The 13,862-nt window shown below is 39.3% G+C and overlaps 1 protein-coding gene across 1 annotated transcript; it reads right to left on the bottom strand.

Annotated features, from left to right (window-relative positions):
• Window positions 1-7,991: 7,991 nt before the first annotated feature.
• On the bottom strand, window positions 7,992-13,414 carry LOC124376626 (protein FAM177A1-like). The gene is made up of 5 exons (XM_046835829.1): window positions 13,225-13,414; window positions 12,135-12,325; window positions 10,908-10,975; window positions 9,712-9,809; window positions 7,992-8,740 (listed from the first exon to the last, which is right to left on the bottom strand). Exons 1-5 carry the CDS (start codon window positions 13,231-13,233, stop codon window positions 8,243-8,245), a joined length of 864 nt encoding a protein of 287 aa, XP_046691785.1. The 5' UTR covers window positions 13,234-13,414; the 3' UTR covers window positions 7,992-8,242.
• Between the last annotated feature and the right edge of the window lie 448 nt (window positions 13,415-13,862).

Here is a 13,862-nt window from a genome sequence, read left to right as displayed (position 1 = left end):
TCATACCAGGAGCTTCAGAAAACAGCTTCCTTATGCACAAATGGTACTTTTAAAGATAAAAAAATTCCAGCTGCGTCTGATCCAAAAACATGAGGGAATTATGGATACAGTAAAAACAATTGTGTTCACATGAGACCAGTGGACTGTTTATAATCGTATTTATTAAATTACTTATTTTTAATATGGTATTTTTATAGCTTTGTATAAAATGTTATTATTGTATTAATTAATGATTTATTATAATTTGATAAAAAAATCACTAGTTTATTATTTGAATTAATTTATTCATTTCTCTTTGTCGTAGTAATAGTAGTATTTGTATGACTTCTTTTCTTTTTTTTTTTCTTTTTCTTTTCTCTTCTTTTCTTTTCAGGTACTTGAAAGAACCCGGAAAAAAAACAAACACACACACAAACACAAAAAATCAAAGCATGAATCTGAACCATCACTTTTGTTCCCTCCTTTGGGAAGCGTGTGCGTTCCTCAGAGCGATGTTCTGCAGATCTGAAAGGTTCAGTATGTTCTTTCATTGCTGTTGTGCTGATAAGGTCGGAACTGCGCTGCTCTGTGTGAATAGAAGGACATGATGTGCCTGAGGGAAGCCAAGGGAAATTCCCAGCCTTTAGTAAACTCAGCTGCTGCTCATCATCGCATTCCTCTCTATTCAAACACCAGCGTTCTGATCACATCCCGGAAGAAGTTCAAGCTCTTTCTTTTCTCGCCCCATGTGTGTGATGTTCGGTGTGCTGTGTGCGGTCACAATCTGCAGAATCAAGCTGACAGTATTACAATCCAACATGCTTTATTATTACTGCTTTTGTTTGTGTCCACCTGCAGGATTGGTGATGGAACGTTCCTCTGTTCCTCAGATCACTGTATAAACAAATGTGATGAAACCTCACCAGGATGAAGCACAAAACACTGTATATACAGAAAAAAGTCCACCATGCTGACCATTCTGTAAATATTTTTATGGAGCTGGACAAGTCCTACAGACGAGCTGGTAATATGGAAATGTTCACAATGGTGCAATTGTTTTGATCATGGAGACACTATTGTAAATCATGATGAGTTTCAGGACATTACAGCATAAAAACCTTGTGGGATTTGCATCTGCATTACTATTAGATGTTCTGCTCTTAAAAAACACTCAAGAACCTTCACTTCTGACCAATCACAAGCCAGGATTTATCGTCCCCGGCCTTATTTTTTCGTAGAGAAACGTTTTTCATCGCCCCGATAAAAGCTGAAGAGACGGCGGTTAGATTGCTTTAGAATCAATGGAAACTTTGACCCTGCTTCTGTGTCTTCAGTCCTGTAGACCACAAGAAGGCGGTGCAGGGACTTTCCACAGAGAGAAAAAGAAATACAGAGACAGATAGATAGAGAGAGAGAGAGACAGATAGAGAGAGAGAGACACCCATCTGCACTTCCTCCTGTCTGTCTGCTGCTCTGCCTCGCTGTGTAGACGTTATGATATCAATTGTATTTGCATGCATGTAAATCAGTTTAAGTGGAATCTGGTCTTTTCTTCTGGTTTATGCAAATCAGCAAGTAAGCATACCGAACATTTTTCTGCGGATGGCTGATCACACCTAAACATGTCCTTACAATGACTTCTCTTTTTTTTGTGCAGCCTGGCGCCGGTTTATACCCGAGTGTGTCGCGTGCTCTTACTGTCTCAATGACAGGCATCATGTTTCACCTCCACCCTGAAACACACTCGATATCTTCATACTGGTTTCTTCCTGATGTGTTCCCTAAATCCATTCCTAATGAGGTTCCTAGTCGATTCCTGCGAGAAATCTGTGCTTATGCATTAAGACGAGTGTCACGGCTTTATTAATTAATTAATTAATTAATTGATTTATTTATTAAGAGCTTCTATTCCTAATCGACTTCCTGCAGAAGCGTATTAATGAGAAGTCTGTTGTAGAGACCATGGAGACTGGAGACCAGAATGCACCGCAGATATGTCTATTAAACGGCAGAGACGCATGTAGCTGAGCTCGTGAGGGATCTACAAGGTGATATTGACAGTTGATGGTTTGAATGGTGAGCTGTAAGTGTGTACAGATGAGGTGGTGAGAGAGCTAAAGGATGTGGTAGAATGAAAATTTCCCTTCACTCGAAATCGGAGGCCCAAAACTGTTCCAGCACGACAATGCACAAAACCAGTTCCATGAAGATCTGCTTTACATGAGTTGGACTGGAAGATCTGCTAATAAACACCTTTACTAACACCCTTGTTTTTGAATGAATCTCCACAAAATGTAGTGGAACATCTTCCCAGAAGAGTGGAGTTCATTCTAACTGCAAATGGGGACCAAATGTGGAATAGGATGTCCCAAATAGGATCTCCTGCCTTGGTGTCCACATAATTCTTTTGGCCATAGCGTGCAAATCTTGGACATTGGATGATAATTCTGATGACAGATCTTTCCTTTAAGCTGGGAGGAAACATAGTGCAGGAAGAAAAAAAAGGTGGAAATCCCCACCCATTTATCAAGATCAACACAGAGACTGCTTCTGGCATAAACGAGGAACGTTTACTGTGCTCTGGGAGGATATCTCAATCCTGATTAGCTGGTTTTAGGACCAAAAAAAAAATCTTATCAGGAAAAATCATCATGAGGAGTTCGACAGAAAAAAGGCGCAGTGGATAAAGAAAGAATGCGTCAGTACTAACAGGAGAAATGCAATTCTGATGTATGGTGGTGTTTCAGCCATTATAAGAATCCACTACAGGACACATTATGAAAAAATAAAATCGAAGGCTGGTCCGATTTGACCCAGGTACACCCATCTACTGACTGAAGTGTGGCCAGAAGTGGTCTTCATTTAAGAATTCTGGCCAAAAAGCCATACCACCATTTCGGAATCACAACAGCATTAAAACTGACACAAAAACATGCAAAGATCCAGAAAAATGGTTCGTTCTCCAAGACTTTTGGAACGACCTCCTTGCCGAGTTCCTTCAAAAACTGTGTGCTGATGTACCTAGAAGGATCGATGCTGTTTTTCAGGCAATTAGTGGTCACACCAAATATTGATTTGATTTGTCTTCTCATTTACCTTCCATTTTGTTCATCAATAAAAAGAAACTATTAACAAGTTCTCACTTTTACAGCATTTTTTTCCCCCCACAAACGAACTGTTGCACAGTATTGCACCGACACCACAATTACACTTCTATTTTTATTGCTCCACTTTTATCTTGAAGCATTTTTAGCCTGCATTTGTCACGTCCTCTTCAGCTGCAGAGTCACTGCCGTTCTCAAGAACCGAAAATTCCTCTATTTCCTAAACCTTACTGAAAGCCACATCAGACTGTATAACGTTCCTCCTGACCTGTGGATCTCAGGAGCTCTGCAACACTACATGATTTCAACGAGTGGTTAATAATTCATGTTTGTTCACATCCCGTCACATCAGACATGCATCAGATGCTGCAGATACCAGTGTTGTGTCTGCATCAGACGTCTTGTCAGACTAAACCCCAGCTTGTGATGTGGTGTGTCCCACTTTACTTCGCTGTTGCTGCGAGTCACATGTCACTCGGTGAAACGCACAAAGCAGGACGGCTTTTTTGTGTTTCTTTTTTTTTGTCTTCATGTGAATGAGGTCAAAATGATGTTCAGAGAAAAGTCCCTGTTAATTTTTAGACGCAGCCAGAAGAATGAAGAGGAAGCAAAGAGATGAATGGGGAAAAATGTCAGCGTGAGATTATTATTAAAACAGATTCAGCTTCAGTGTTGAGTGCTGTGATGAAACCATGATATCTAAACATGCCAAAAAGAATTGGTGCAAAAAATAGGGATATACGCTGAAATTCATTTCAATATGAATACCTGCACAACTGCACATCTGTTCAAGTTTCTTACACAGGTACAAGACAGGAGCTCCAGCGACTGTCTCCTGGGATTTGACCCATCGCCAGAATGGTCCGAAGTGAAAAAACTAAAAAACTGTGAATGAGCAGAACTACGGTGGGTGCAAACTGTCCATCTTGATGAGTAAGATATAATCATGTATGTGAGGTGAAGTTGTGAAGGTTTATAACAGAAGATCTTCCACTCCAACCCATGTTTTCGTGGAGCTTGCTTTGTGCACGTTGTGTCACGCTGGAACTGGTTTGAGTCTCAGAGTTCAAGTGAAGAGAAAATTCCATGTTAACTTTGTGCTAGCAGTGAGGGAGAAGGTCCACATATGAGGTGATATCAAAAAGTTTTGAGATTAAAGGTGTAACTGGTGCTATTCTGACCACATGTGTTACCAGCAAGTTAGAGCAAACATGAATTGCTGCGTGAAACTTGGCAAATCTGCCACAGAGACGTTTAACGTGACATAAATTTGACATACGGCGATGCGGTGACGAGTCGTTCCAGTGATGTTCTTCCGCTCTTGATGCGCAAGAACATCACCGGAAGACAACAAAAGATCAGGAAGACTTTTAGCAAACTCGAACCCGAAAATGTCGAAACTGTTCGGCAACTTGTGCAGGATGATCGTCAGAGAACAATCCTGCGGACTTCACCCTCTTTCCGAAGATGAAGATCCAGGTCAAAGAAGGTACACTTTGAAAGGAAGACTTCCAGAACACATTCCAGAAGGACACTGGGAGCACTGTACTGCTGTACACTGGAATGTTTTTAAGGTAATATCGTGTAAATGTAGATAAATAAAGTATTTTCTTGTAAACTGAGTGAGTCAGAGTGAGCTGATTCCAACTCGTAGGGCTGGAAAAGTCAGGTATCCAAATCCTTTTGTGCATATGGTGTATCTACAGAAAGGTTTATGCACTGATGTGTATATACAAATAAAACGCCTCAGTTACTGGGTTTGGCTGCTTGTTTCAGGTAGTTGTGTTGAAAACAGGTAACTCAGCATGCATCAGGAACTCAGACCTGAAGCAGTGTATAAGGGATCAATTCTTGTGCCTGAGTGTCACCCAGAAACCATCTGAAATAAACATCACCTCTTCAAATCAATCTGCTGTATTGTGACCACGCTGGCTCTATGTATTCGAGTTTTTTTTGGAAGTAAATTATCAGACCAGGATTCACTTCTTATGCAATTGCATCTGAGCGTAACTTCCAGGTAAAAATTCACCTCAGGTTTTCTCATTCACATGACCTTGGAATCTATGTATTATTATTAGACATTATTGTTTAAGGAAGTGCATACATGTGACACCACAAGGTCAAAGACTAAGCTGACAACAAAACGTGTTTACAAGTTGGGATTTTCCCAAAGAATTTACAGCCTGGCCTTCACACAGGACATGCTGGAGTTTACACATCAAACAAGGCCACAATGCCTGACTGACTTCTTACACAACATCAGCACACAACACATTTCAATAGAACATTGTGCAATCATAATTGTGCTCGATTTTCCCAGGGTGAAGTCTAGACTGCACTGACACCTAGTGGCTGAGTGGAAATTAACCATACTTCAGGTGTGATGTTTTACAAAAAAAAACCCTGCAATATACTTTGACAGGTAGAAGTGGAACATACAATAGAACCTGCTTAGTGGAGTTACAGTGTAACAGTAATTATGTTGTATGAGTTGAATTATTTTCTATAGAGTACACGTGAACTCTACCCCACTGCACAACTCACATTGCTCATATCATTCTTTAAGCTTGGAACAAAATGAGTTCAACTGGGAAAATTATTCGAATGATACCGAAAGTGACCCTTGAACATTCTAATAAAATAAAAGCGTAAGACGATTCTGAATTATTGAAAGTGAAACTAAAAGCACATGTTTTCATCATTAACTTCATGCAGTACATGCCAGGACAATCTGTGCTATTACTTCTGAGAGATTGAGTTAATTATTACTGAAGAAACACCAGGTTCTCAACTTCCCTCTGTCTTCCCAGAATCCTCAGTACTCATGAGTCTAATCAGATGTATAAAGAGGACCAGAGGAATTCTCAGAAACACCTGGTTATAAAAGTTCCTGTGCATAATTGTGTTCCTTGTTGTGTTTCCTGGTGAATTGATTATGACCGTGTGCCACAATACAATCTACTGATTATTATCTCTTTACTGGCAATTTAGCCATCGGACAGTTTGCGTCACCTCTCCGTATCACACGACTGCACTGTGTATATTTACCACCACTGAAAGGTGAAGACATGATTCCTTCTGAGACAAGTCACATGTCCCAACCTCATGTTTGGGAACTTCTGCTCATGCTGCATTTCAGGTCACAATAACATGCAGAAAGAAAAATGCTATCTGCCCTCTTCCACATACATTAGCACCTCGTATGTGCACGATTAGCCACTGGTTAACAGGGCGTAGACAGTACCACCATCCCTCCCACCCTGATCTGTTTAGAGTTACAGAACATCTCTATGTAACCTCACTAGTCCCTTTTTCTTTCTCTCTCTTGAAATAATGGCAGAAATAAACAGATTGTCGAACTACTGGGGACTCCTGAAGATGACAAATCATAGATACAGCTTTACCCCTGACTGTAAGACCAAAAACCCAGACACTGGAGACTCCTTTCTTAAATGTTCACTAAGCACATTGTCTTCTTACAGAAAAATTCACTGCATCAATAATTATCTGTTGTGCACCACATCGGTGGTACGAGTCCCTGTGAAGGAGCTTTTGCCTTAAAACCCATAGCAGCTGCTTAAAAAGTGTGTAAATAAAATCTATAATATTATCAACATAAAGACAGCAGCAATGGGGGTAAATATAATATTTACTGATATACTGTATAACGTTGTTGTTTTATGTGATGTGAGTTGAATCGGTTCATCACCGGCTCAATGCCGTATTGTATCGCGTCTGAAGGGCCTCCTTGTTCTCGCTGTGTGTGAGCAGATGAGCCATCTATCTGCAGCACCACCATCCTCCACTTGCCAACCTCCAACAGTTTACTTTGCCGACTGTCAGAATACAAGCAGAATCAGTGGAAAGGTGTTAGAACACACCGCCGTGTCAGTTACACTCATGACCACCACGGTAGCGATTCATAGTCTAATTGAGTAGGATGGATGGATGGATAGATAGACAACAGTTCTAATAACTTCCTCTCTGTATAAACCATTCAGAAGAACAATTCAGTTTGAAAATGTCAGGATTCTGCCTATACTACATTCACCCTCTGCTTCTGCACATCAGATGACAGTCGTAATGTAGGAAGTGGTAAGTCAGTGATTAATACTCTGGGTTCCTGATCAAAATTGTTGGGGGTTTAAACCTCAGTACCACCTCAGTTCCACTGTTGGGCCCTTGAGCAAGGTCATTACCCCTTTCTGCTACAGGGATGCTGTATTATGTCCCCCTGCACTCTGACCCAATGAGAAGAAAGAATTTAATTGTGTGGTTATGCATGTGACACATTAAAGCGCCTCTCATATATCACTACACCCATTATGACCAGTTCGAGTGTGTGTGTGTGTGTGTGTGTTTGTTTGCTAAGCTTTTGTTGATGGCTTCATGATTGTGTGTCTTATAGTGCTTAGCTTGGTTCCTAGCCCCGGTGTACTTCTGCTTATGATGCTGTTTTTTTTGGTTTTGTTTTTGGTTTGCACTCAATAAAATAGCCCTCAAATCTGTCTTCACTTTGATAGAAGAAAAAGAGAAAAATATTTTGATCAAGTTATTAAGACAAAGTGTCAAAAAAGTGGGGAAAGAATTAAACTTCTAGTGGGTTCCAATAATCCTGACACGCAATTTTGTATGAAAACATCCTTAGATTGGAATTAATTTAACTAAGAAACAACAAGATTTTGTTTAAGTAAGATTTTTTGTTTATTAAATATTTTTGTACCTAAAACCCATCTTTGACAAGGGTGCCAATACTTTTGAACAGGCAACAAAATTTTAATTTGGTGTTAACTTTAAAAATGTAAAGAAAATATTTTTTTTAAATAAAATCTCATCTGAAACATCATTAAAACTCATTGTAGAGAAATATTCAGTAATTAATATCAGTAGAAACGTCAGTGCAGGTGATTCAAGCTTTCAGATTTTTTATGACATTTACAATTAGTCCATAAATAACAATCTAATAAATATAAAGAACATCAGTCCATCAGTAGTTCAGTATTTCAGTGCAGTGTATTACAGAGCAGGAACAGTGAGATCTGCTCCAGTATGAGGTTTAAGTTAAATAAAACGTTTGGTTTAGACTTTAGATCCAGAACTTCTGCTGTAGGAGGAGGAAACTCCGTGTGGAGAACTCAGTGCTGTAACTGAGGGCGATCCTATACATCTAGGTTCTCAGGTTCAGGAGTCATCACAGAGTCGAGGTTCTTGGGTTCAGAAGGAGACTTTGCCTTGAGGTTCTCAGGTTCAGGAGTCATCACAGAGTCGAGGTTCTTGGGTTCAGAAGGAGACTTTGCCTTGAGGATCTCAGGTTCAGGAGGAGACTCAGGATTGAGATTCTCAGGGTCAGGAGGAAAATCAGTGGTAGGGTTCTCAGGTTCAGAAGAAGACCCAGTGTGGAGGTTCCCGGGTTTAGGAGGAGACTTAGCGTTGAGGTTCTCAGGTTTAGAAGAAGTCTCAGTGTCGAGGTTCCCAGGTTCAGGAATAATCTCAGTGTTCCAGTTTTCAGGTTCAGAAAGAGTCTCAGCAATGAGGTTCTCAGTGTCATCAACTGTAGTCTTATCAACATTCTGCTCCTGGATCTCCTCCTTTTGTTTCTCCTCAAAATGTGACTCGGCCTCTCCAGAGACAGGAGAGTCCATACCTTCATTCTTTATCTGAGAGAAAAAGAGTGAGTAAAAGAAAGAAAACTGAATAAGAACTGAAACTATCACAGCAGATCATCTGTCTCCACACCCCCCTGTGCTCTACATCTGTCTCTTTCAAACCATCTACCTGTATGTCTTCCTTTACCACATCCATGAACCTCCTCCTTGGTCTTTCTTTTTTCCTCCTTCCTGGTGTCTCCATCCTCAGCATTCTCCTACTGATATACCCCATGTTCCTCCTCTGCACATGTCCAAACCATCTCAATCTCACCTCCCTCACCATGTCTCCAAAACGTCCTACATGCGCTGTCCCTCTAATAAACTCATTTCTAATCCTGTCCATTCTCGTCACTCCCAATGAACATCTCAACATCTTCAAGACCGGCTACCTACCGTACAAGATCTCAGGTCTCACCACAGTCCTATAAACTTTCCCTTTCACTCTCACAGATACCCTACTATCACAAATCACTCCTGCTGTCACTCTTCTCCACCCACTCCACCCTGCCTGCACTCTTTTCTTCACTTCTCTAACACACTCTCCATTACTCTGCACTGTTGACCCCAGGTACCTGAACTCTTCCACCTTCTCCACCTCTTCTCCCTGCAACCGCACCCCTCCACTGCTGTCACACTGTCCTCATACATGTCCTGCACCACCCTCACATACCTCTCTGACACACCAGACTTCCTCATACAATACCACAACTCCTCTCTCCACTCTGTCGTACGCTTTCTCTAAATCCAAAACACACAATGCAACTCCTTCTGTCCTTCTCTATACTTCTCCATCAACATTCTCAAAGCAAATAATGTGTCTGTGGTGCTCTTCCTGGTGTGGCTTCCTGGTGTGGATGGTGTGACTGATCAACTTTATTTCCCTGTAGTTACTGCAGGTCTGCACATCTCCTTTACTCTTAAAGATCGGTACCAGAAGAACTGAAAGTCTTTACAGAAGAATTAATATATGAAAGTTCTACCTGTTTGTTGGTTCTGTTGTACTCGTCGATGGCGTACTGATATTTGGGCGACGTGATGCCGAACAACGAGGCCACTCTCTCACCCATATAATCACACGCTGCGATCACAATCACAACAAAACGTCAAAAACCGAATCGTTCATTAACGATCCTGAGACAGTTTTACACTGATGCTGTAAAATCTCACCACCAGATGGCGATGGAAAAAAATGACCATTATTATGTCTCGGTCTAGTGTTTAGGATGCGGCACCCCAGCCATTAGGGTTACACAAGCCTTAGTGCCGGTCCCAAGCCCGGACAAATGTGGAGGGTTGCGTTAGGAAGGGCATCCAGCGTAAAAACATGTGCCAAATCAAACATGCAGATGGTCCGCTGTGGCGCCCCCTAATGGGAGAAGCTGAAAGAAAGTTTTTTATTATGTCTCTGCAGGATGCCAAGATCTGTCAGGCTGGCAGGGTCCAAGCGAGGGTATATGAGACTTTATTTAATGTAGAGTTAAAGGTGTGACTAAACAAAGGTGTGATCCAGAAACTGGTCAGGTGATGGTCAGGTGATGGTCAGGTGATCAACACACAACAGAGACTAGAGTAGAAAGAGCAAATCAGAATTTGTGTCGAGAACCAGGAGCACTGAAGAAGACTAAGGCTTGAGAACAAACCGTGTGGATGGATTGCAGAGCACAGACTTAAAGTGAATGAACAGTGATGGAGTTGAAATACTTTGGAAGTGGTTGGTTGGGTCAGTGTTCATATTCAGGTAAATGTAGATGTGTGCCACCAATAATCAAGAAAACTAACAAAGCTCTTTAAAACAGAAAAAATATTTAAAACAAGAGTGTTAAATAGAAAAATGTAAAAATAAAATCTCATCTGAAATATAATTAAACTCATTATAGAGAAATATTCAGTAATAAATATCAGAAACGTCAGTGCAGGAAATAATAATAAATAAAAAAATATATATATTTTTTTTTTCAAGATTTTAAATTAGTCCAAAACTAAGAACCGACCATTGAATCAGTAACTTATTTAGTAAATATAAAGAAGTGAAAACATCTGATTTTTTACAGTTTGATGTTTCCTACAAAAAAAAAAAAAACCTGTTTAGACATTACAGTGTAGACTGTATTATGTAAAGAGGAAATGGAATGTAGATTACATTTTAAAGTGTGTGTGTGTGTGTGTGTGTGTGTACCTGACAGCGTGTTGCTAGCGGCTCTCCACATCTGTAATGAGACGTACGGACCCCACGTCAGCGTCGACTGCAAACAAAAACAATTTATTCTGCTGATTTTCCAAAAAGAAATATTTTCTGAAATATTTGTTAATATAAATGTTTTTTTTGTTCCAATTTAAAACCAATCACATTTTCTGAGTAATAAAGAAGTGAATTTTTGTAAAATTTAAATTTGAACTCGTGTTTGGATTTATATTCTACACTATATTTATTTCTTTATATACGATATCATACGCACTGAGTTTATTCTTTTCTGTGGAAACGTCGCTGAAACTGTTGTAAGGAATCTAATAATAATGGTTTATTTTGAGCAGACGTTCACACGCATCTGTTGTTTCTGATATTAGAGGTTTAGCTGTCAGTAAATGCCTCTAGAAGATAAACCTGATCCTGAGAGACCTGATTATATCTGATGCCATTCAGTCTACAATAATAAATACTGAAGGAGCTCCAGAGTTCTCCAGAGTTCATGTCTGTGTTACTTAAATACCAAGTCCGAGAGCAGGTTTAGTGGAAAAATGAAACAGGAAGAGAAATTTCCTGAAGATCAGGTTTGACACGAGGATGATGTGACAGTAACAAGATAAACACAATGCCTGTGAAAAATCTGGAAAAACCCAGTCAAGATAAACAAAGTCCAAAACACACGAAAATTCGTTGACAGTAAACGAAATCTCGGAAGTTCTGGGAAGTTCAAATGGGACATTTTTGTTTACCAGAAGAACTTGTGTAAGATGGAGAACTGGAGACTCCCTCAGTTTAATGGTTTGGGGTTGTTTTGGAGCAGAGAAGATTCCAGAAAGTAAAAGTGAACCAACATGGCTCCTATTCCACAACAAGACGATGAGCTGAAAGGTACGTCTGAGTTCTGTACGTGTTATTTACAGAGCAAACAGACGTCTGGTGTGATATTTATCATGGAACCACCTGCCCAGTCACCGCACGAGAGTTTTAGCAGAGGCACAGCAGAGTGTTTCAGCTGAATGTTTGGAGAAAGGAAGAGTCCAGATGTGTAATGTGTGTAAATCTGTTCTTCATGCTGAGGGAGGAATTTTCATTGGAAATAAAGTGGAACATCTGCACAGAGACATTTGGAAATATGAGACTGTAAATCTCTAGAGCAAACTACACACACACACACACACACACACACACACACACACACACACACACACACACACACACGCATCTACTGAAGACAAAAGGTCATTTTGTTCAGGCCGTGTGTGTGTGTGGTCTTCCTCGTCCTCGGTGCTGTATTCCTCCATTGTCTCCCCGCTGGAGAAGTGAATGACTCGCCGTGGAGATTTCTCTCTACACTCGTCTTTCAGCTGCAGATCCCCGAGTTCCACACACTCAAACTCCTTCCTCACACCCTGTCACAAAACACACACTGATCATAAGAACAAGTGACACACACACACACACACACACACACACACACACACACACACACACACACACACAAATGTAGATTAGAGTTTATACTGCTGGCCACAGAAGGAAGAGAGAGAGAGAGAGAGAGAGAGAGAGAGAGAGAGAGAGAGAGAAAGAGAGAGAGAGGGAAAGAGATGAGGAACTGAGTGACAGGTTGGAAGTTAAAAGAAGGAAAGATAAAAGTATGAAGGTACTTTGTTAGGAAAAAAAGATAGAAAAGAAAATGTGTGGTGAAGAAACAAGAACATTTTCTTTTAAGAAACACACACACACACACACACACACACACACACACACACACACACACACACACACACAAACAAAATAAAAAGCACTATATCATGACATTCTTTATTTATTATTATTATTATTATTATTATTATTGTTGTTTTTGTTTGTGTAGAAGGTAAACAGGAATTTTGGAATAACAGAAATAAATAAATCAACATACAAAATAAAATAAAATAATAAAATAACTGACTTATTAAAAAGCATAAAATGAATTAATTAAAATGAACTAAATAAACAAAAATAAATGAGTTGATAAATAAGATGTAATAAAAATAAAACAAATAAATAAATAACTTGTTATGAATAAATTATATAAGAATAAGATCAAATAACTGACGATATAAATAAAATAAAACATTTTATAATATAATATATATAATAATACAATCATATTGTTGATTTAAACAGAGTGTAATAAATTAAATTAAATAGTTTATATAAATAAATAATATTATAAACAACTTGTTTTAACTCTAGACTGTAACAGTAATAAAATTATAGTTGATATAAATAAAGAGTGTAATAAATAATAAAGAGGGAGTTTGACCTGGTCCATGTCCCCTGATGAGGATGATGAAGATGATGATGATGATGATGATGATGATGATGGTATCAGATCCTCATTTCAGACTGAAGGATGTTTTCCTGATAATAAATCTATTCCCGGAGACGCGGTCGCGCGCAGGAGCCACTTCCGGGTCTGGAACTGGGCGGAATTTAAGAATGAAAGTCCTTCTCACGCGCACAATGAGTCAAAATCTTTCTTAGAAGTTTTGGGGACTTTAAATAAAGTGTATGGAGTCTGGAATAAATATCTTCTTCTTCTTCTTCTTCTTCTTATTACTACACAAATATAAATAGAAAAAAGTAAGTAAAATAATAATAATAATAAATAAAAACTAACTGTAACATTAAAAGAGCGTGATTTACAAAAACTAAATAAATAATGAAACAAGTAAGAAAGTATTTTTAGAATTCAGGTAAAAATGTAATTATTGGGAAACAGAACCTGGAATTGAGACGCTCACAGAGGCGCTGTATCTCTAATAGAAATGCAGTCTTTGGCGCCACCTTGTGGCCTTAACGCTCATAATAAAATGAAGCCCATTTAAAAATAACTTAATATAAGAGCATTACTTTTCTCCATGCATGACTTTAGTCATGGAGATTCGAGTGTAATTGTAG

The sequence above is a fragment of the Silurus meridionalis genome, chromosome 23, assembly GCF_014805685.1.
Source record: "Silurus meridionalis isolate SWU-2019-XX chromosome 23, ASM1480568v1, whole genome shotgun sequence".
NCBI lineage: Eukaryota > Metazoa > Chordata > Actinopteri > Siluriformes > Siluridae > Silurus > Silurus meridionalis.
Note: the sequence above shows the minus strand (reverse complement) of the source record. Positions and strands in the feature narration are given on the sequence as shown.